This window comes from Falco punctatus (genome assembly GCF_963210335.1).
Source record: "Falco punctatus genome assembly, chromosome: 14".
In the NCBI taxonomy this organism is placed as follows: domain Eukaryota; kingdom Metazoa; phylum Chordata; class Aves; order Falconiformes; family Falconidae; genus Falco; species Falco punctatus.
The window spans coordinates 4,411,317-4,435,591 of record NC_137594.1 but is presented as its reverse complement, the minus strand read 5'-3'; the positions used below and the strand labels follow the sequence as shown (position 1 = coordinate 4,435,591).

Sequence of the window (24,275 nt, the reverse complement as noted above, 5' to 3'; positions counted from 1 at the left end):
GCCCCGCCCCGCCCCGCCCCGCCCCGGCCCGCCGCTGCCAATGGCTCGGGGCTGCGCTGGGCCGGCCCCGCCCCGCCCCCGCCCCGCCCCGCCCGCCCGGCCGGCCCCCGCCCCGGGGGTGATGCAATAGCCGGGGCCGGGGGCGGGGGGCGCCTGGCGGCAGGAGGCGAGGCCGGGGCGCTGCCCGGGCAGGGGGGCGCGGGGCTCGGGGCTCGCCCCGCCGCAGCCGCGCGCTGGGCGGCCGCCGGTGTTTTTGCAGCCCCCGATGTGTTTCCAGCCCCTGACGGACGGGAGGAGGAAGGAGCGAGCAGCGATGCGCAAGATGGAGCAGGCGCTGCCGGCGCGGCGGGGCCGGCAGCCGGGCCGGGCGCACGGGAGGTAGCGGAGCAGCGGAGCAGGTAGGCGAGGGGAGGGCGAGGGGCTCCGGGGGGCGGCCCGCGGGCTGTGCCCGGCCCGGGCAGCGCTACCGAGGCAGGGGCGGCGGCGGGGCGCGGCGGCCCGCGGCTGGGGGCGCACCGCTGGGGACCGGCCCCGGCCGTGCGGGCTGGCCGCGCCGCCGGCGGGCTCCGTGGGGTGGCTGCGCCGTGCCAGCTCGGGCCGGTGCCCCCGGTGTGTGCAGGCGGTGGGTGCCCGCGCCTGGCGGTGGGTGCCCCTTTCGGATGGAGCGGTCTCCCCCTGCCGGGCTGCGCCGCAGCGCCGCCAGTCCCACGTACGGCACCCGACCCGCGTCCGTCCGCGGCAGCCGCGGCTGCTCGTCAGGCGGAGGCCGAGGGGTGGTCTGTAAGGTGGCACTGCGGCCCTGCGCCCACGGAAATGGGGACAGGTCGTTTGCTTTGCAGAAATCAGCTCGAAATAAATGTCATCAGGTGACGTTGTGCCCAAGGACCAGAGTTTTCAAAACCAGTCGTGATGCGTTAGTGGGTTTCTACCCTAAACCTGGGAGCTGGGTATTGCAAATTTAATAAAAACTACATTCCATGATAAAGAGTATCACATTTCATTTCTTTTAAATTCTGCAGTGGGATGTTCGCTATTTATTTCACATCAATATGTTGTAAATGTGAAGTCAGAACAGCAAGAAACCTCATTACCACACAGTTACCGAGTGTTTTCAGGCAGCTCAAGAAGCGCGTTCGCCAGAGCATGTGCTAACTGTAAGATACATAATGTACAGCCATACCAATGCGAAGCCCTAATCCTGCACGTATCTTCTTCTAGAGGGAGTCCTGAATGACGTGAGGTTCCCTGTAGCATCAGTGCCCAGCACATGAGCGTGCTGCTGCAGTGCATCTCTGTGATGTAGATGAGGTCATAGGGAAGCGAGAAATATTTCTGAAGTCAGTACAAGTGTAGGACAACAGCAGCTGAGTGAATCACTCAGTATCTGTAGGCCGCAGGCTCTAGATGGTAACATAATCACACATTAATCGTTCTGAATTTCTATTGATTTTCTTTTGGAACTGTCTTTAGGAACGCTTTTTCTTTTTTAAAAGCCTTTATGCTGACCATTATCCTCTCATAAACATATTTTTTTTCATAGTCGGCATTTCTCATCTTTTGGCACTACCTTGCTGCTGTTTATACCTGCAACAACTACTGGTTGTTCCTGTCTCCTCAGGCTTGCTCCTCAGCTCCTGATGTTTCCTAGGGCAGAGGTGGGTGACTGAAATGTCATTCCCTTTAGAAGGAGAAAACCTCATCATTGCTTAGGTCTCTGCAGCCTGGAGCTGGAGTGTTCAAATTATATTCATTAGGAACTTCATGCCTCACACTTTCAAGTGTCAGATTCAAACCTCATGCCTTCCTCATGGGACCGAACCTCTTCTCTTTGCTTATCTTCCTTGTCTTTAACACATTTTCATGGATTGTTTATTTTAATGCATGAAGGAATAAATATTGTGCTCAGTTTCATTAGGCCGTGACTGAGGAGAGAAAAATACCTACTTTTCTGGCTTCAGTGAGCTCTGATTTGCTTTTCATATGGGACTTCCAAGACCTCCATCTTCCACACATGGGTCTATTCATCCTGTGCGGGAAGATGTCCCTGGCCTGGCAGGAGCATCTGTCCATCTGACAGGGGTCCTCAGGGAGGAAGCACAAACAACTGAGAAGGCGAAAGGACTTAAAGAGTACTTATGAACTTCCTCAAAATAATGTCTCCAGTCAGCACGGAATCTTGGATATGTGGACTGACCTTCAGCTGTCTGGACTGTACTGATGAAGTTCAGGATGGGTCTTGGAATATGTGGGGGGCACTGAGCAAACGGGATGGTTCTGCACAGCCGTTGCCCCCCAGGAAGCTTAGCTGTTCTGAAATACGCTGCTCGTGCCTTGTTCCTGTGGCTCTTCGCCATCGCACCTTTTTGCTTCCTTTCTGATTTTTCTGTGTGGCTGGCCCCAGTCCCACTTCTCCATCTGTGTCCTTTCTGTGTAGGAGCAAAGAAAATAATGGAGAGAAGAATACCTTTTTTCAGGAAGAGGCTGCTGTGAATTTACAGATCACAGTTAGCATTAGGGTTGTTGGCAAAGTAGCTTTTTTACTCAGACAGTCCAGGAATTGAGGGTCTTTACCCTGGGCCCCCGCAGTCACAAGGGCTGCAGGAGGGACCAGAGCTAGCAAAAATGTTTCTCATCTTCAGACCTGATAATCGATTAGATTAGTAGAAACTCATTATCATCTCCAGCTCCTCTGGGGTGGCTGAAGAACAGACACAGCCGGCTGGATGCTACTGCCCCAGCACCGGAGCTGCTGCTGGCAGTGGAGGTTGGGTGATGGCTGGGTTGGGCGAGGGCTGTCCCATGCCGGCTGTCCCATCCCGGCTGTCCCATCCCGGCTGTCCCATCCCGGCTGCCCTGGCACATGCCCCATGCTGGAACGTGGCTGCTCATGCCGTATGCATCGTCTGCCTGCGACCACTGCCCCGGCACCACACGGGATGTGCTTGACGCTGGGCTGTCCTGGGTGAGAGCAGATGGAGCCGGGATGCCCAGACGATCTTGCCGGCTTCTGCTGTCCCGAGCCACCCCCGGAGGACATCCAGGAGTGCTGGGTTAGCAGAGCTGGGCTTTTTCACTTGATGGTTTTAGTGAAGGCCGTTGCCCTGCAGTGGGACTGGGTGGTGGCTGCGTACAAAGCCTTCGCTCTGCGTCCCTGGAGGAGGTGCACGGTCAGCCCCACTGCTCACCGAGGTGGTTTTTATTATTTTTATTTACTTTTAAGCCCCCTGGGCCCTGGGCCACGAGGACAAGCCCTGCAGCAGTGGGCAGGCAGGTGTGGGGTCAGGTAGTTTCACGGCCAGGCAGGCACGACGAGGCGGTGACCGGGCTGCCAGCACCTTCACGGACACGCACCCGCGCAGCTTGTCACCCCCTGACAAGCCACCGCGGCCCGGTGTCCCCTCGCTGTGTCAAGCGCCGGGCACCGCCACGGGCCTCGGCACGGCACGGAGCGCCCCGAGCCCGCCGGGGGTCCCGGCCCCGGGGTGCGGGGCCCCATCCAGCCCCGCGGGCCGCGCCCGCCGTTTGCTCCCGGCGGGGGCCCGAAGGCGGCGTGGCCCGGCCCTGCGGCACCTCCCCCGGCCCCGGCCCCGCGGGCGGCCCGGCCCGCTCCCCGCCCCGCCTCGGTCCCTCCCCGCCCGCCAGCCGGCATTTCCTGGGCCGGCCATGGCCGCCGCGGGCCCTGAGGCGAGGCCGCCCGCCGCCCGCCGGGACGCTGAGCCCTGGTAGCTGCCGGTGGCCGGGCCCCGCCGCTTCCCGGTATTTGCTACAGCTTTGTTGTTGTTCCCCCTCCCCCCGCCCTTTTTATTTTTTATTTATTTTTCCGCCTGAACAAGCGCTGCGGGAGGCCGGGCCGCGGGGGCCGCCCGGTGCTCGGTGCCCGCCGGGGGCCCAGGGGCCGCGGCCCGGGTAGCGCCGCGCCCGCTGCAGCCGTTGCGGGAGCCGGCGGTGAGCGCCGGTACCGCCCGCGGGCCCCCGACTCGTTGACACAGCCCGGCGTCAGTCACACCAGAGAACACCGCCAGCGAGCGACAAAAAATACTTTTTTTTTTAAAACTCGAACCGCTTTCCAGCCGCAGATGAGCGTGTGCGGGCGGCCTGGGCCGTGCGATGTGCGGGGCGCGGTGCGGGGGCGGCGCGGCTGACGGCTCCTTCTGTTCCAGAGCCCTGGGGACACCGGCCCGGCATGGAGGGGACCAGGCAGACCAGGATCTGTCGCCCACACAAGATAAGTGAATCCTCAAAGGTCTGTACGGTTTGTGTTGCCTGCCGAAAAAAAACAAGTCAGAAATAACAAGAAGCAGGGGGGTGTGTGTGTGTGTGTGCAGAAAAGGCTGTCATTTGGATGGGCTGCTTCGGGGGGACTATGAATATGCTGAGCTTTTAAAAAGAGAGATGAAAATGGGCTACCTGCTCAAATATTTTTGATAAAGAAGTTACTACCTAGTGATTAAAAAAAAAAAAAAAACAACCCCACACACAAAAAACCAGCAGCAAATGGGCATCTGTTCATCATGACTCATAACTTAAAAAAGAAAACCACATCGTTGCAGCAGAGTTACATGCACTGTGTTTATTTTGGGAATTTTTCCTACTGATCCATCTCTTAAAATCCAAGCTAGTTACAGAAGCAAAGCTGGGATTACTCTTTAGATTTAGTCTTCGTTTTGTACGAGACGGGAGTCCTGGTCCTGCAGACAGTGGTTATTCGGGTGAACTTGAGATGTTTTCTTTGGTTTTGAGGTTAATTTTCTTTGTATGGAATCTCTGTCTGCACAAATCCACTGTTTTTTAGTTGGAAATCCATCTTGGGTAGCTCTTTAGCAGGTCATCAGGATGGTGGCCAGAGATCTGTAAGACATTATTGTCAGATGTAATTATTACGTTCACTTTGTTTCATACCCATGAAAACCGCTTTTCTGTTCTAGTGCGAGCACTAGGTTATAGAAGCTGCAGAGCAAGTACCTTGTACTACCGACAGCGGCTAGAAAAGAGAAACTTTTCGGTGCCTGTATCTGTCTTTAAAAAGTTGAATGAGGCAGATCTCATTTTCCTGCACATCACTGACGAGTAGTGGGACTGCATTAATGATTTGAAAGGAATTAGATCTTTGGATCAGAAAGAAGTTAAAATACTGCTGTAATACAATTGATAAAAGATAGCTAGGACTAATTTTTAAGTGCATCCCTACCAATATAATCTTTCCCTGAGTGCTGATCCTGTCTACCATTTAAATGGTTTAGTCTGAATGTAATAATAATTCATCAAATTGAAAATTAATTAACTTGACAGCATTGTTTTATTTTCTTGCTTAGGCAGCAGCTGTCACTATCTGTTAAATTTAGAATTACTAGATAATGCTAAAGCTGTTCTACAGAATATAAATAGCTTGAGAAAGATGTTCGTGTTTAGTATGAAATTAGTCTTGGTTTTGAAACGTGCAGCTATCAGCTTCTGATAATTGCTCACTGAACAGATGAACTTGCTAAGTGGCTGAAATATGTTAATATATTCTGAGTCCACCCAGTGCCATACGTAATGATTTTATGCTTGATTTCTGAAGTAGCAGCAGTTCTACGTGACAACAAGGATTTGAGGAGTACAAGTTGTCAGGCGTATTTGCAGTCAGGATTATGCTGCTGACTCAACAACCAGCTAAGTAAATAAGGATCTCTGGCAAATCTTATATTCTGGTGTAATCTTGTTATGCACGATGGTGGTATTAGAGAATATTAGAGAGAAATGATCAGCCAATTTACAGAGATGAGAGAGAATATGTTTTTGGTTTAACCCAGTAATTGTCCCCCATGAGTCCCCATGAGATTCAGAAGAGGGTGCTGTAAGAGGTTATTGTCTGTTCATCCACGATTTTTTTATCACGGTTGCCTCAAATGCATGGTTTGTACTTTGCCACCTGCTCCATCCCCTGGTCTCTGCTTGGGCTCCTGTATGAGATCAGCGTTTCTCAACCTCAGAAAAATTAAGATAAAAAACTGTACAGTCCTTAAAGCCCATATTTTCTTGTATTACAGGTCTCTGGCAGTTTTACTCCTCAGTGGAAGTTACTTTGTCTATGCCATAGATCTCTTTTTTAAGTTCTGAGGTAGGATGAGGCAATGAGTATAAGGCAAATTAAAGAGTTTTGGTCCAGAAGACTTAGAATTATTGAAGCCTCTTCACTTAGATTGGTTTAACTCTGTACACTTGCACGTACAAAGTTACTCCAACAGAAGGCTTTTTGGCAGCTGCGTCTCCATTGTTTAGCAAAGAGCGTAAGCAAAACTAAAGAGAAGCCACTGGGATATCACGCTAAGAGCAGCACATTTGGTTATTAATTTGGGTCTGATCTTTGGCGGACTGCCTGTCGCTATTCCACGGACTGCTGAAAGGCAGTTGTGGGAGGTCAGGCTCCCGAGGTTGGAGTTAGCTCAGGATGATTGGCTGCCATCATGTCTGGACAGTGGTGAGCTGCGTACCTTAATCCTGGTTATCTCATCATGTAAAAGTACAATTACCAAATGATGTACACAGAGTGCATATGTAGAGCGAGGGTTGTGTGCAGAGGAAGAAAAAAACCCTGGCTCTAGGACTTGAACCTTTCCCATCCAGGTGTTTAGAGAGGTTGTCTCACCATGGTTTAACCAACCCATTAATGGTTTAGCCAGACAGCAGCAATCATGTGCTTTCTGTTTGGGAAACCAGGAAAGCCACAGATAGGATTTCTAGGAGAAGCAACAGTTTGGTGAAGGAAAGGTTGAATGCCTCAGAGGCTTGAAGAGACCTCAGGTCATCTGTGTGACCGTTTTCAGTGTCGAAACGGACTGAGACACCTTTTCAGGGTGTCACTTCTGGGAACGCACTCTGACAGCGTAGAGCTGGGCAAGACCCAGGGTCCTACAGCCAGGACTGTTCACAGCTGACTTAGGTACGATACAAAGATGTGCTGCCTTCTCTTACATGTTCCTACAGGCTCTGCAACTCTGCGTGTTTTAGATTTGGTAATTAAAGTTATGTACTTGCATTTAACTTAACCTGGCTTTTATTAAGAGAGAGCACAAGGGAACTGACTGTATCATCGAGCTTTCCATCCCTCCGGAAGGATAATCCTTCAAGCTGTGTCACTTCGCATACAGGGGTGACCAGCCCCTTCAGCTGCGTGTTCTGCAGGACATTCAAGGGGTGACAAAACATTTCCGTTCTGTCTTTTCTTAGGACTAGTAACGTCAGTCTGTGAGAAAGAGGCAAACAGTGGTTGCCTCAAAAGCTCTGTGGCACGTACAGAGCTGATGGGAAGAGTGTCTGGACCAGAGGGATCCCAGAAGGGCACTTAACGGACATGTTCTGAGGGCATTTTCCCCTTTCTTTAAAAGAAAAATATTTGGTCATATTCATGAAAACAAAAACTACCTCAGCTTCTGGAAGCAAGTAGAAATCTCGTGGGAATAAGTTATCCACATGTGTGGCTTTGCACATAAATAAACAGCTATTATTTTTGAATGCAGTGTGTGTGCCTGGAATAATGTGGAAAGAAAGAGAGGGGTTTTACCCTAACGAGCTTAGAAATGCAGACTTCTGAAAAGATTTAAGAAGGGGTAGCTGTCAAGTAAGCACTAACCCAAACAATACATGGGCTGAATGAAAATTTGGCATAATGCTGCCTGTGTGTCTCCAGCTCCAAATATTGAGCAAGTAGCTTAGTTGAGAAGAATTCTGTAAGGAGTCGTTTGGGGGACAAGTAAGAAAGGAACTGTCAGTAAGATGTCCCGAAGACAATGAGTGGCAGAGTTTCAGAAAATTGTGCCTGTCCAAATCATCAAGGAGGAGGTTTGGATGCAGCGTTGTGGAGGAGGTAGGAGTAAATGATAAAAAACAGGGAGTAAGAAGCAGCAAAAGCCTACGTATAGGCCTTTCAAAGTGAAGGTGAGGAGCTGGGGCTCATGCTGTGTTGCTTGCCAGCTGTCTCAAGTCAGAATTTCGTATAAATGTGCAGCACAAGTAAGCTTTCTCTGTCTCGTCTATGACTACATCTAATGGGAAAATTCTTTGTGCACACTGAAATTTATCTCGGTGAAGATAACATCTGCCTGATAACTGTGTGTTTATTGCAGGTGTACAGGTGGGATGACCACTCTAGCCTAGTTCTTCAGAGCCTGAATGAGCAGAGGCACCGAGGCCTCTTCTGTGACATTGTCCTCGTGGTGGATGAGCAGAGGGTCCCAGCCCATCGGAACCTCCTTGCTGTTTGCAGTGACTACTTCAACTCTATGTTCACCATTGGTATGCGAGAAGCCCACCAAAAAGAGGTTGAACTTTTTGGAGCCTCTTACATTGGTCTCAAGGCTGTGGTGGATTTCCTTTACGGCAGCGAGCTGTCTTTAGATGGAGGCAATATCGACTACGTGCTCGAAACAGCTCACCTGCTCCAGATCTGGAAGGTGGTCGACTTCTGTTGTGAGTATCTGGAGAATGAAGTGAGCGAGGAGAACTATTTGTACCTGCAAGAGCTAGCCTCTATTTACAACCTGAAGCGCCTTGACTCCTACATTGATTCTTTCATCCTGCAGAACTTTGGCACGCTGTCCTTCACCCCAGACTTCCTGCAGAACATTTCCTTGCAGAAGTTGTGCCAATACCTGGACAGCAGCAACGTGCAGCAGGAGTGTGAGCACGACTTGCTGCAGGCTGCGTTGCAGTGGCTCACCCAGTACCCGGAAAGGGAGAACGAGGCTTACCAGGTTCTGGATAACATTCACTTTCCCTTGATACCTAAAAGCGATCTCCTCCATCGAGTCAAGCCTGCTGTCTGCTCTCTTCTTCCCAAAGAAGCAAACTGTGAGGGGTTTATAGAGGAGGCAGTGAACTATCATAACAACGTCACGGCTCAGCCAGTGCTGCAAAACAAGCGGACGGCCCTGCGGACCTGCGAGGAGAGGCTCCTCTTTGTGGGAGGGGAGGTTTCCGAACGGTGCCTGGAACTGAGCGATGATACCTGCTTCTTGGACACCAGGAAGGGGCAGTGGGTAGCAGAGACCCCTCTCCCGGCCAGGCGAAGTCACCACTGTGTTGCAGTCTTGGGAGGCTTCATCTTCATAGCTGGAGGCAGCTTTTCAAGAGACAATGGAGGGGATGCAGCTTCAAATCTCCTATATAGGTATGATCCCCGCTGTAACCAGTGGATAAAGGTGAGACTTAAGCTGTATTATTTCTCTGTTTGAAGTCCTTAATGTTTAGAGTGTTTTCTTCTTTTTGGTGGAAGGACAGGGCTCATTAGAGTAGCCAACGTAGCAACACTTGCAAATGGAAATTCAAGTTAAGTTGAACAAGGAGCTACTTGAATCCTTTGTGGGAATGCTTAAGTTACAGTGAAAGGGTTTGGGGCAGATTTTCAACTTCACTTGGGATCTGGGCATTTCATCCGTGAAATTCCTGGTCAGCACCCACCTGCGACTTTTTAGATTACTTGCGGGAATAATGCTAGAATGGACGTACAGAGGTGACTGCTTAGTTCATCTTTGTCAAGCAACAGCTAAATCAAAAACGGGTCTAATGTAAAAAGAAAATGTCTCTGACGCTTGTCAAATGTCTCTGCGCGAAGTGTCTCTTAGAAGCAGCTGTTCACTTCCAGTCCCGCTGTAAAACCCTGCGGACAGCACAGGTTCTGATACGAACCAGTCATCCTGTGTGGTTCATTTGTGGGTCCGAGTGAATCCAATATATGTTTCTTGCAGAGTTTTGGAGGGAGGCCCATGTAACACAAAAACACTTAAGAGTTACCTCTCCCATAGATGCTTCCTGTTGTCCCCTTTCTTGAAAATGAGTGCTATGTGACATGCTACTGCAGAAAACCAAAAGTATTTTATGAATATAATGGTCAAACCCAGCAGCTCACCTTTCCAAATAAATGGGAAGAAGCAACTATCCTGCCCGCAGACATGAATATACCTGAAGTCAGCTTGCTTACCAGATGCTTGAAGATGTCAGCGTGTTATTTTGGTGGGTTTTTTTGACAGGTCGCCTCCATGAGACAGCGCCGTGTAGATTTCTACCTGGGAGCTATTACCGACATGCTGGTAGCTGTTGGTGGCAGGAATGAAAATGGGGCTCTTTCTTCGGTTGAGACCTACAGTCCTCAGAAAGATTCATGGTCCTATATCGCAGGCTTGCCCAGGTAACAGATGTTTGGAAAGTTTTCCTGTGGTTGAAGAATGGTTGTAAAGGGAGCTTGTGTGACTTTAGGTGATGAATGGGTGTTTCTAGAAGGGAAGCAAGGGAATATATAACCAACACGGTATCGGCAAGTAACAAACCATTTCAACATTTAGTATTTGAGCAACCAGCTCTTTCAGTCGGGGTGCCTCTATCAGCTTGATTGGTTTTAGTTGTTGTCCTTGTCCTGAGGTGTGTCTGAAGGATGGGGGGGAGAGTTGTTGTAATTTCTTTCTACTATCCTTAAAATGTTTTTCTCGAGTTAAATACTTTCAGAGGCACTGTTTAGATCTTGATCAAAGACTTTTATGGTTTATTTGGCCTTTGCCACATTGGTGTGATTGTTTTCCATGTAAGGTGTTTCTCTCAGTTTGACTGCTCAGGTTGGCTGTTGCAGATAAACCCTCTTTACCTGTATTGCAGATAGGTAATCCCAGTAGATGTGACCTCTCTTTCTTTCAGTCTGAGTTAAAACTTAGCTGCTCTGCTGTTGAGAGGCTTTAGTACTGCGGTGCATCTTGTAACAGCAGCACAGGACATTGCTGGTGTTTTGAGTCAGCATTTGAGTGGTGACTTTGTAAGCATGGTACAATAGCATTTCATTTTCAAACAGCTGTTTAGATTTAGTGATATTTCACATTCATGGAAATTACAGGAGTATTGGCTATACAGATGGTATTTTCGTGATGTCTGAAACATCCAGCTTCAGCAGCAGTGCTTGCTTTCTTAGTGGCATCATGAACAAGATACTTGCAATTTGATTTTAGAGTTCAGGGTTCTTTTTCCCCTTATTCCCTTAGCTGCAGAGCAGCAGCGCCATAGGCAGCCAGTGAAGGCACAGAAGCCTGTTGCCCAGTTCTATTTTGGGCAGGTGCTGCAATGCGAGTCTGATCCAGGCTAACAGCTGGGCTCGAGTGCTCTTCAGAAGCAGGATGTTTTTCTTCTATTTTATTTCTGCCCACATAGGCAGATCTAGCAGTTGAGGCTAAACACCACAGTCTTCCCTGGGAAGTTGTGCATGAGAGTATCTTCGGCTGCTAAGCCCTTCCGTTAATTGTGGTGACCTGTGAGATTTCAGTAACGCCTCCTAGAAATTGTAGCACAGCTTTTCTTTTCTTCTATGTAGATGTGACCTGACAACTCTGTTGTTAGAAAAATGCTCACCTTAGAACAGGTATAGATATTTTTACTCATAAATGATTCTGGGGGAACTTGCCTAGTTGGCTTAAGCCAACCAGACTGTAAGCTGCCTGAGAAGCAGCTGTTTGTCTGCATGTCCCTACTGCTGCCTGTGTGTTGGCTTTGGGAATTTTGCAGCTGCAGCATTTAAAAGTGAATTTTGATGTGGGGGGTGTTAATTTTTTACTAAGTTGCCTAGTTGATCTGCTTGGACTAGGCAAAAGTCCCCCCTTACGGCATAACCCCACTTGCACCGCCTTAGCTGGCTGCTGAGCTGCAGGGTTAGGCTTGTAGTACAGTGACTATTTTAAGTTATTGCTGCATCCCCCAAAAAATAGTTCTGCATCCTTTCTTCCTGCCTGCTCTGTCCTCAGCCCATGCTAGCCGTCCCTGGAGCCAGGTCAGGTGTTTGTGCAGCTGTGTAGCGAACTAGATAGTTTCCCACTTTTCCACTTAGCTGCTGTCTTGCGCGTTCATGTGTCTTTAGATCTTAATGGACACTCAGTACCTTCAGATTTTCTGTCTTCGGCCCTCTCTCCTTGTGGAGAACACTTGCCTCGGTTGTTAGCAACAACCGTTTTTCTGCATGGAAGGAATAAAGCAAAAAAAACTTCATGCGGGTTGCAAAAGGCAAAAATCAGCATAGTGGTGGACAACAGGACGGAACCTTTCTGCGTGCAGGGACAAGTGAATGCTGCTTGAGCCCAGGGGGAGAGGGGTGGCTCTGGCCGGTGTGGGGGGCTGCTGAAGGGGATCTGGGCAGTCATTTCCTGATGTACTTCAGATAGGTCTGCGGACAGTGGAGAAAGGATGAGAGAGGATTTTGTGATCTACTCAAGACTGGAAGACAGCATGCTAGCTACAGTTCCTTCTGCCTACTCCTGTCTTCCCTTCAGCATATTCTTGATGTGATCTCTGTTTCCTCCCCACCACAGTTTTTTGTTGCTCAAACTGATTGTAGTTACTGTTTTTACCCAAATAACATCTTCCCCAGCCCTATTCTAGCAGCAAATCTTTTCTCCTCACGTAGAGGAAATCAGAAGCTCCAGTCGTCTGCTTCCTAATTGCCCGATCGGGCAGCACGTCCCAGCGTAGCTGCCTTGCTTCCTGCATTTTTCTCTCTTCTTCCCTCTGAAGAGAACACGTGCAGATTTTTTTTGTCCTCTTAGGAGCATGGCCACCAGAAGCAGGGTCCCAGCCCGCACCTCTGGTGTTGTTTCTGACTGCTCCAAGCCAGCAGTCCGAGAGCCTGGGAGACGATTCCCTGGAGTGATAGGCACGTTGAGGTCGTTCTAGGGTGTAGGCTTGAATAGTTCAGGTTTGAGCTGTGTGGTGTTGGACTCTCAGAGGTTATTTGTTAAAGCTTCAGCTCTGAACGTCCAGAAAATAGTTTTAGTTTTTTTCCTTCCCAAGGTTTATAGTTTGCCATGTGTGCAGATTTTCAGAAGAGCAATGGATGTGTCCCTGAATACACATGCATCCTGTCTGCTGCCAAGTCCCGTGTCCGTGTTGCTGTACGCAGGCACAGTCATGCTCGTCTAAGGAACAGCTTTGCAAGCTCTTTTTTATCTCTTCTTCACCCCCCTCACCCCACCCCTTCCCACCCAGCGTGGTCAAAGCAACACATCGTTTTCCCTAACCACTTTCTTGGAAGGAGCTGAGCTGTTTTGATGGAAATAATGGTGTCTTACTGGAGAAGAAAACACAGCTTCTTGAGGCAGATGCTTAACGGGGAAAACTTCAGCCAAGCTATCCAAGGGGGGGGCCTGATCCAAGTCTGCAACAAGTGAATTTTGCCTGACTCTCATTAGGGTCCCTTGGTTGTAGGATACCTTTCCCATTCTTCAGAGAGGCCCTATATATATATATATTATTTTTTTCCCCACCGTTTTCCCAGGCTCTTTGGGAGCAGTTGTTGCCATAGTTTCTAGCCCAGAAGGGAGCAGCAGTGGCTGACAAGCTTGGCACAGCAGAAGTCGGTGCAGTGTGTTCTCATCTGAATAGACCATGAAAAATTCTGCTGCAGACATCGGTGAAATTAATTGAGTGGCCCTAGGTTAAAGTTTGGCAAAACAACTGAAAAAAGTTGTATGAGAAAATGTGTTGGAACAGGTTAAGGAATGATGGCATCTGCTGTGCTAGTCATGAATAATCTCGCAGGGTTGCAACTGGTGGACACTGAGATTCAAAGCAACCACAGCTTGTCTGGACTTTGGTTGGAGTAGGGGATTCCCAAAGCTTTATCGAGTTAGGCCAAGTGTTCTTCTGTTTAAGAAAACAAATGGTAGATTTTTTTCAGCATTTACTGAATGGTGTTACTGGGTCAGAAACTGAATTTTTGCAGCGTTGTATCTGGGTAAGTCATTCAAAATCAGTGACTGGCTCTAGCAGATGTTATGAGTCAAAACTTCTTTCTCCTTAAGGCCTCTTTATCTTTTGCTGGCCACTCTTACATATAATACTGCCAAAATGCTTGATGCTTTCTGTTGGAGGATGTCTGGCCCCACTGTATTGAAGTGTCCTGTTCTGTTGCATGTTTAGAAATGCCTCTGTTTAAACCGTAGAGCTTGCAGAAAGGATTTTTATTGATTGTTTTCAATTTGTGCATTAAGTTTCACGCAGTTCTTTATTAATGGGAAGCCGAGTATGTGCAATTTTGGATGAGGTTTTTAGGAGTCAGGCAAAGTGAAACACTTCTAACGTATTTCAATGGGTAATCTCCCTATATTGGAAAATAACCATCTGAGGATTGATTTGATGTTTCAGATACGATTGCCTCTTTCAAATTACTCTTGTAGCTATTGCTGTTCGCTAGCTATAGCCATTGACTGAGGCAAAGAGAAAAGCATCAGTGCTTTTTCTGTAGCTGTCTATGCTAGACTGCACACGTGTGCTTGAGAGAAAGTGCCTATTGCTTGCTTACCCGTACAGAATTCCACTTTCCAGTTAGTGCAGGAAAACATTTAACCTGCTTCTGCAAAGGTCACTCACGTTTTTCTTAACTTACAGGGTTTTTTGTTGGTTTCCCCCCCCCCCTCCCCAAATGGTAGATGTAGTGTGATTGCTATCAGCAGTACCATAACCCTGGGCTTTGTGTTGAATTCCGTGCCATTGCGCATTTCTCCTTCTGACTCCTCATAACTATCTGTTATCTGATGCAACCTCTGCAGCGGAGTGCACTGCACGTCCCCTGGGCAGCTTGCTGGTTAGATGTAGGTTTAAAATCTAATGCAGTTTGAGAAAAGGAGTGAATTTAAGTTTCCCATCCCACCTCCCAGACAGGTAGTCTACTTTCTGAGACCTGTTCCAGTGTATATAGAGAAGCAAAGACTGTAGCGACCAGACTGAGTGCCACTAGAGACTTACGCTACCAGTTCTTGTCTGTAAGAGACCACAAACAAGGCAGAGCAGCATCTCTGTATGCTATACCTGCTGTAGCGTTTCTGGCAGGTGTGAAAGCCGGAGTGCGTGTGCTCATGATATTTCGTGTCAAAATGAAGCACCGAGCACGAGTTACGTGCTTCCATGGTTAGGCAGATCATGAGCTGTGGAATTTTTTGAGTTGCCGTTTTGGATAAAGTCTCATAACTATGCCTTAGTCCTCTCTCTCTTTTTTTTTTTTTTTTTTTTTTTTCCTTTTTCTTTTTTTTTTCTTTCTTTCTTTCTTTCTTTTTTTCTGAGTGGCTAAGAATCAGTACAGGTCTGAAGCCACCTGTGCAAGGTGTCCAGGGATGGTGCTCCAGCCTCTGTAGTTGGAAGGTTTGTCCTGGTCACTCAGCATTAGGCCAAGTGTGTCAAGGATTTTTCTGGTTTTTATAGCAGGAGCCTGTTAAAATATCTGATTCAGACACTGGTCAGGGATCAGAAGGTTTGGTAGGCATCTAGAATAATAAACATCTTTTAGCTTTTCTCAGAAGTGTTGTGCTTCCAGGGTAAATATGGGTTTTCTTTTCTATTCCCCCTTTCCCCTTGGCACACAAGCGCTTGGCACTTAAGTGTGTGGAAGAAGCTATGATACTGTCTGTGTAGCTGAGAGAGACTATTACCACGTGAAATAAAAACAGCTCAAGGTTCTATCCACATTGAGTTTTGAGCGTGTTCAGGCATGGTTCAAAAGCATTCCAGGCTAAAGTAATGCTGGCGTAGGTTTGTCTGCCGTAGAGATTGAGTTTTTCTTGAGTCCTACTACAAAGGAGGGTAGCAGAGGCTCATGAGTGCAGCTTGATGAGTATATTGCTCTGCAGCCCTATGGGTATTAAATTGTTTGGGGTTTTTGTGTTGGTGTGAGAGACGTTTTGCTGTGGCTGCTGCTGCAGCTACATCTTTTAGCACACACCCCCCCCCCCTCAAAAAAAAAAAAAAAAAAAAAAAGTGTGTGCAGGAAAGGTATGTTCAAAGAAACTGGGGCTGTCCCTCACCTTAGCATTCCACTTCTAAGAGCTCAAAGGGATTTGGTCAGGTATATCCTAGCGTGTGAAGTTAAGAGCAGCTTCCAGAACTAGGTTTTTAGTGGCTTTATTATAGCTGATCAAAGGGGGGTTCTCTCTGCCCTGTGGAAACAGCATGCGTGTCGTTGGTTCTGCCATCTCATTCTGCCTTACTTCAAACGTGGACTCTGAGCTGTGATTGACTGAGGTCTGTTGTCGTGTCCTGGGGCGACCGAAGGAGTTACCACCTGTGTAGCAGAAGTGGTAGGGCAGATGGATAGCGCATGAAAAGTACGCTGCATGTATCATGACTGCAAATAAACTGGGCTGTGAGCACTAGTGGGTAAGAAACGTGATTCATAATCCTGAAACTGTGGAAGGGGAAGGCAGCAGCAGTTTTCTTGTTGGTTTTTCTTGGTTAATTGCTACTGGTAAGTCTGAGAGGTATCATGATTATTTCCTCTTTCTGTCATAGAAACCCTTGCTGAGATGTGGATTTTTTCCTCTCTGGCCCTCTCAGACTGATCCAACCCAAGCACTGGAACAGGAAAATGGGAGTGAAGGCCATGCCAACTAGAGCAGGATGGGTTACTTCTGTTGTATGACACACTGTAGAGGATGCCTTAAAAAGTGATTGTCATACCTTAGTGCTCGGTAGCGACCAGGTATGAAAAGGATGCCTTAAAAAGTGATTGTCGTACCTTATCACTCTGCAGTGCAGGGTGAAGCGGTACGAATAAGAATAGTTACTGGGTAACTAACAGGATTAGGGAGTCTTCTGTCTTTAGTTACTGTTTATTTTCTTCTCTAGTACCAGTCCTTGTTGAATGCTTTGTGTATCTTGATAAAATTCCTAAGTCCTAAGTCGGCTCGCTTTTGTTTGCCTGTCCTAGGTTCACCTATGGCCATGCTGGAACAGTCTACAAGGAATTTGTGTACATTTCAGGAGGCCACGATTACCAAATTGGCCCCTATAGAAAAAACCTGCTGTGTTATGATTACCGCACAGATGTTTGGGAGGAGAAGAGGCCGATGATCACTGCTCGAGGGTGGCACAGCATGTGCACCTTACAGGACAGTATCTACTCCATCGGTGGCAGCGATGACAACATAGAAACCATGGCTCGTTTTGACATTCTGAGTGTGGAGTCGTACAGCCCTCAGTGTAACCAGTGGACCAGAGTTGCTCCTCTGTTGCAAGCAAACAGTGAGTCAGGGGTGGCAGTTTGGGAAGGCAAGATTTATATCCTCGGAGGCTACAGCTGGGAGGAAACGGTCTTCTCCAAAACAGTCCAGGTTTATGATAAGGAGAAAAATAAGTGGTACAAAGGAACTGACTTACCCAAAGCAATTGCCGGTGTGTCTGCATGTGTCTGTGCATTGAAACCCAAAACAGAGGACAAAAAGAAAAAAACAAAAACAAAAAAACATCAAGATAGAGGAAGATGACTACTTCTGGATAACCACCCTTTAATCATTTCTATCTAACCTTGATTCTTTCTTTTTCTTTTTAAATGGGGACACACACACACATCTTCTGAAGCCTCAGAGAACATACAGTTGAATGTGTTTTTTTGATTAAGCTCATGTTTAAGGTAAAAACAACAAAAGAAACCAAAAAAAACCCCCAACCTCCTACCATATAGGGGGGTGATATAGCAAGAGAGGTTGTGCTGCTCTCCTGGATGTTAAGGCTTAGTCTTTTACTTCTGTGGTACATGGCATTTCCACATACATAGTATTATGTCAACGTTTTTTAAGTAAGGTTGAATCTGTGGCTGAGATGATAATGTCAGGGGGGAGGGAGGCAGGGGAGTAAGTGAAGTTACAGGGCAGTTCAAAGGAGTTCAGAAGCAACTGCTTAAAGAAAACCCAATGAACCAGGTCTTTGATTTTGTAAGTCTTGAATTTTTGTAACATTGAATATAATTTACAATACATTCTTGAGTTGTTAGTATCAGATTTCTGGAACACGAGTGTTTAAAGAGAATACTGGTTTTGGTGAATGCAGGTCCGGATCAGCTCGAAGAGCAAATAACTCCACTGTACTCTTAAGACGAAGAAGACTTTACTGTGTGGCTAAATAATCGATGGGGTTTACTTGGGCTTGGATTGATACCATTGTGAACTTTGAAATCTGGGAAGTGCGATGACTTTTGCAGCCCTTGTTGTGGCACTTTGCATATCTAACCACAACAAGTTTTCTTGGGCTTTAAAACATGGAGAATGAGGGGGAAAAAAAAATGGTCGAAGAACTTGAATTCGAGGATTTGGAGGGAAACTGCACGATTTGCCTTGGGTTTCAAAGCAGATGAAACTGATAGAGCTCACTGCAAGTTTGGGGTTTGCTGAACAGCGTAATGTTGGGGAGAAATGGCAGGGATCCTTCAGGTGAACTTGAAGCAAGATGAAGTCCCTTCCCAGCCCTACCAGGCTGTAGAACCTGGGATCCACTTCATTTAACTCAAGCCTCACCATGGTCATGGCCCATACTAGATTTGTCTGCTGTCAAAAACAGAGGATGATTAACTGGGGTTCGGTAACCCTCAAGAACACAACTTGTTTTTTTTACCTGAGCTAATAGCTCTAATCTTCTTTTTTTTTTTTGGTTTTTTTTTTTGTTAGTATTTTTTTCCCCCAAGTTCAAAATGTCTTTGCATGAGCGTAGCCTTTTCTGATGGGTTTGGGTGAGGACTTAAAGCCGTGGCTCATCAGGCATGCAACCAAACACCTTCCCCAGCAAGACAGGCCCAAAATACGCTCAGGGACTGTGTCTGGGATCCAGACAGTGGGACTGAACTGAAAATCGTCTGTTAGATCCTCTGTGTCACGCTCTCCTATGCATACCAAGTAAAGAGATTTCCAGCCCAAGTGTTAGTCCACCCTCTACAAACACAGTTGATTCTGGTGCAGATATTAAAATTCCCCGACTGTCTGGCCAGCGTTCAGGCATTCACCCTGGGGCATTTTACAAATGCACCTCTGATTTGCAAGAAGTCGATCACCAGCAATCTGATACAACCATTTCAGTTATTGTAGTAATGCCAGGCCACAGATTAATATTCCTCCTTCCCAAAAGAAGAAATTTTTAGAAAGTTTTTAAAAACAACTTTTATACTTTTTTATAACATATTTTGCTAACTCAGTCTCTTGTTTGCCATGTATTATTTACTGTAGATGCCACTGCTCTGTAACCGTGACCCGTTGTTGCTGTCAGGAGCTCACGATCTGGTGGATCTTTTCGTCTCTGTGTGGTTGGTGGGGATGCGCTGCAGCTGTTGGGGCAGCGTTTACGTTGCCAGCGTTGTCGGGCAGGCAGCTATCATTGTGACTATTGTACGGCCTCTTGTCCGGCTCGCCAGACATGCTAATAAACACGCTTTATTTTCAGCTATTGGTGATCTGCTGAGTGGATTTCAAGGGCTTTGGTGTAAAGTTCTGCTGGGGAACTGTTGGTTGTTGCTGTTATTTCTTCCTCAGTCCTTCTTTAACATCTCCCTTGCGCACCGTAACCATCTATTTCAGATTTGCCTTTTTTTTTTTTTTTTTTTTCTGTCTGGTGTACGTACAGTTGATACCCAGCTACCCTTTTTTTTTTTTTTTTTTTTCATTTTTATTCCCCAACTATTTACCTCAGTAATTAGCAAACACTAAGAAAACATTTTCGCACTTAATTTCATTTGAAGCTCTTGCAAATTAAAGAATGCTTAGATATATTGTAAGAACATATTTGTATTGAAAGAGGTACCTCTGAATAAATTTCTGGAGTGCAAGAAAGTTACAGGTTTCTTCTTTAGTCCCAAGAAGGGATTCAAGAAACTAGTTGAAATTAATTTTGTTAAGCTCCTTGAGGTTTTTTTGGTTGTTTTGTTTTTTGTTTTTTTTTTTTAAAAAAAAGCCCCAGGAGTAAGTCTTTCATTTGCATTAACAGATTTATTTTAAAGCCTTTGTACACTGCATGAAGTAATGGTTATTCTTTTTTTTATCCTAAAAATAAATTAAAAAAAACCAACCAAACACTACAAAACAAAACCAAAACAATCATTTTGGTTATGGCAAACTCATTAATGAGATGTTTGGGGTTTTTTTATATCTGAAATCCTTGCTATATTGACTAACAACTACTTAACTTTCTGGGACATTTTCATGTGTAAGTATAGGACAAAGATTTCAAAGACTTGCTTTGTTTCTGTTAATGGGTTGCCTGTTACTATATCCCTCTTTTAATGTGTTTATGTATTACATTAATGTCTGGAAAAAATAAATCCAGTTTAGAATATTGTATTCATCACCATCTGACTTGTGTTTTGATTTCATTGAGGTTTTCCTTTTCTATAAGTTGGAGGGAAGCAATTTTGTGATTATTTTTAGGTGGCACTGATAATGGTGGAAACATTTTAATAGGCAGAAGGTAAATATAAAAATAGGAAGCAGAAATATAACTTATTTGGCTAATCCACCTTTTCTGCATAATTTGCCAAGGCAGGCAGGCAGAAATTACTTTTCACATTTTTTGCAGCTGTGACAAAAGACCCAGGCTGGTCTATATAGTGGTTTCAAAGATAGTATTTAATGGGGAGTAGATAAAACACAGTTAGGACTTCATAACATTAAACTTAATTGCACAGGCAAAATACAACCTCAGCACTCATCAAAGGAAGCTTTACTGTTCCCAATCCGGCATAGTCCCTTCAAAAACAGAGGGTATAAGCGAGTTTGGGGCATCTTGTGTGTTACCAGATGTCACTGGGGTATCGTACCTGCTGTTGCCGTAAGCACGTTTCCATTATTACAGGAGCAAATGAATAAATACCATTGGCACCTACGAGACCCATGGCAGTAAGCGCTGCTAAAAGCAGCGTCTGGCAGAGTGCCCCTGGATTGTGGATGTTGTGTACCCAGACACGGCTTATCATCGTGTGGGAAGCGTTAGCAGATAGCACACAACACTTGAAAATAAATCAAGCTCCCAAGTGCTGAACTGCTTTGTGAAATCGGTGCGCTGGCGTTCTGCAGGAGTGAAAGGGAGAATGTGGATGGCACAAGCGGATTTGTGCTTTGCTTGTCGAGGTCTGAGCAGCTCTCTCAGTGAGTAATTAAGAGTGGTAGAGAAAAGGCGTATCCTGCTGGTCCGTGCTCCTAGGGAATCAGCCTGGCTCCCGCACCTGTACACACCACTGCCTTCACCTGTAAGCTTTGTAAAACATTTTACTTCTTGTCAGGAAGCACAGCTCGCTCTTCCTGCCCTGGGGAAAAATAACTACTGCTCTACCTCATTTTTAAAAAGGCTTCTGTTGCTGCATTCTGAGGAAAGCTCATTTTACCTGACACGAAACAGCTACCAAAAACGTCAGGTTTTCTCTTTCCACACTTCCATGCCTGTATCTTGGCATCAGCACGTCAAGGAGCTGCTGCCTGTAACACTGACATTAGATAACATAAAACCCTCGAGATACCCCACGGAAAAATTACACTGTGGTGTGAGATGCAGTTTTGAAGGCTTGAGAAAGAAGCTGGAAATATTTTTGTTCTTGAGTTAAAATCTTAAACTGAGAAAAACGTGCCTGAGTGTCTGTCTTTCTCCGTAAGAGATTAGACATCTTGCTTCCAAATACTGGTGAATTTTCCATGTGCTGTTTAGGATTCAGTATTCTTAAGTGTCAGCAAAAAGTGTCTTATGTCTAGGGAATTTAAAGAAATAATTTAACCTTTAGTACTCTTTCCAAGAAGCAGTTTAACTTGCAGAAAAAATGTTCTGATTCTTATCTTGCTGGTATGTCTTAATGAAGCTCTAACCAGTAGGAAGTTCCTATGGGGAAAAAAACCCCAACCCTAGCGTGACAAGCTTTATGTATTATTTTATTTCAGTTTCTTGTCGTGTTTTCAGTTCTCATGAATGGACTAATGAATGAGAATCTAATTACCCCTTCATGAACTTACTGCGCTGTGTTGTCTTACAGGCCGGGTCAGGGCAGATGCATCCCCAGCCGGGCTGGAGATGAGCGCGAGTAAGAGCATCGACCAGGGCCAGCTGCTTACCATTTCCTTCTCCCTTCTGATAACGCCACTGTGTGAGGGGGGGACAGCCCAGCAGCTGGTTTGTGATACCACACGTGGTTTTTAGCATTATATAGGGTTTTTTCTGGAACTCTGAGTAGCTTGGGGAAAAAAATGTATTTTTTTTTTATCATGCTGGGTTCAGTGACAGAATACGACACAGAAATGTGCAGGTTCTTTTGAGACTGCAGCCCTAGAAAAGACGATTGCATGAGAAGAGAGAAGGCTCGTGTTTAAGGTAGGGGTGGATGTCACAAATAATTCAGCCAAAAGGTCTGCATAGGTAACTGAAACACATATTGAGCCAAACATCCATATGATCTACTAAAAGGCTTGTCCCATGCTTAAGTTCTTTACGTCGACAAATTAAATCTATTTGTTCCAAATTTTCAGCAAATCTAGGAATACCGAGTTAGAAGTCAGGTTTGCATTTATGCAGTTTTCAAATGAAACACCTTGTATTGGTGTCCTGTGCTCCTCTGCTCGTTGCTTCTACCTGCATAACCATCCTTGCGCTGCTGCTGTCTTGGCTTCCCTTTGTGAACACCGGGATGCCTGTTGCCGGCCTGTGCAATTTAGGCCACCGAAAATTCAAAACTTATTCTGCAAGCTTGTTTCTGTACTCTGAAGTGGGGCTTTGGGAAAACCTCAGGAGTGACTATCCAGCGCAAACAGCTGTCCGAAAAAGAGGTTCAACAAGAAGGACCTAAGTAAGTTCTGTAAAGGAAGGAGAAGCACTTTAAGGGGGTTGTAAAAATCTTTCATGACAACCATGAGCAGCAAAGGGACCTCCTTCAGCAGCGACTTCTGTTCCTTCGCCACAGGCACCACACGTGTAACAGCTGTTGTGCCCCCGTGCCCACTGCGAGAACTGCTCGATGTACCTCTGCCCGATTCACGGTGTCGCTGTGGCCCCGACGCTGCCGCATTGCCTTTGATGGGCCATGCCAACACTGACCTAGAGCAGGCTGATTTTCTGTTGAAAGCGGGAAATTTGAGGAGCCAACTGACCACGAGCAGAAGTCCCCCGCTGAGATCCAACCAGGGCAGATGACTGCTGCTTGGAAATACTTCATGGTAGGCAATTGTGCAGGTAAAGTGTAAACAGCTTCTGCCCGAACGCTATTTTTGTGCTGTTACAGGCGTGAGGCTGGTACTGCTTCAGTCCCTTAGGCTCCTGGTGCTTTAAATAATATTTTTTTTTCTCTACACAGCAGGCACCTTAGCTTTCCGTGTCTTGGTCCCCCCAAAACACAGTACAGTGCTGACTGTTGGGTTTTTTTTTTCCTCCCCAGCTGAATCTCATTACTGCAATGACTGGAGAGGTAGCAAAGCCCCTATTGCACCTAGAAAACTATTGGGATAAAAGTTATGCATCTCTGAAGAAACAGTCTTCAGAGCTCCTAAAGCTCTCGGGACTAGGAGGAAGCTTTATGTGGACAGCAGTGATCAACCAGTTCTTGCAACACTACAGGAAGATACTCCGTCCCTTCTGCTCCTGAAAGAATGGATCTGTGTGTCCTGGTCGCTTCAGTCATATGTATAAATCTTCACCTCCTGGGCGCTGTCATGAGCAAAAGTCTTATGATATAGTGAAATCAGGAGGAGCACGGTATGGTACAGAAGGGTGAGCCATTCCCAAGCACTTTGCAAATGCAGTGGAATAAGAACAATTACAGTAGTTACTGGGAGGCAGCTAACTTGGGAGCAGTTTATTCAGCTTACTAGCTAATGTCGGACAATCCTTTATTTCCATGGCCACAGACCTCATATGTCATTGATAAGTCACAAAACAATTAAGTCAGTACCATGTTGTTAGGATCATTACTCCATGCATCTTAAGAACATGGATCCACAGGAAGGCACCATTTTTTTGAAATCAGAAAAGCAACATGCTGTTTGGGAGCTATAATTCATGGCCGCTGGCGTAAAGGATAGAAGGAAATGGAACCAATTTGTGGAACGCAGTAAGCAGTAATGCAACAACAGACCACTAAAAATGGCAAAACCGAAGGATAAAACAGAAGCGAGGTGTAAACTTTCCAGCAGGTTTCTTCAAAGCATGCTATTACAATAAAACCTACAAAATGTATATTACTACAAAACATCGTGGTAAAATGCGAACAGACTTTACAGTAAAGTAAGGGATAAAATTGAAGGCGTTTTAAATGCCGTTGAAGTACAGGACAGTGTCATCCCTTCTGCCCACATCATTTTTCACCATCAGCTATGGCTTTTAACAGCATTGGTATTTGAACAAACTGGTTTTCAGGCGGGAGGCACTGTGCTCATTTGTATTTTCAGCCATTTGAAGGGGCAGCCTTCCCAGCAAACACAGTCTGTACTTAGGCAGTATCGTGGGCAGAAGAGAATTTTGCCTTGAACCAGATGAGCTACGTAAGGGTTTTC

The 24,275-nt window shown here is 46.5% G+C and overlaps 1 protein-coding gene across 18 annotated transcripts in view; it reads left to right on the top strand.

The window, feature by feature from the left end:
• KLHL36 (kelch like family member 36) overlaps window positions 1–20,093 on the top strand; it is a 100,648-nt gene extending 80,555 nt beyond the window's left edge. For 15 of the 18 annotated variants that reach the window (XM_080410708.1, XM_080410705.1, XM_080410716.1 and 12 more), the window contains 5 exons: window positions 278–398; window positions 4,161–4,243; window positions 8,106–9,179; window positions 10,008–10,165; window positions 16,703–20,093. In XM_080410708.1, the coding sequence (XP_080266834.1) occupies window positions 4,184–4,243; window positions 8,106–9,179; window positions 10,008–10,165; window positions 16,703–17,258 (1,848 nt within the window). In that variant the 5' untranslated portion in view covers window positions 278–398; window positions 4,161–4,183 and the 3' untranslated portion in view covers window positions 17,259–20,093. The other 3 variants (XM_080410709.1, XM_080410703.1, XM_080410700.1) reach the window with 3 other exon arrangements.
• The last annotated feature ends 4,182 nt before the right edge of the window (window positions 20,094–24,275 follow it).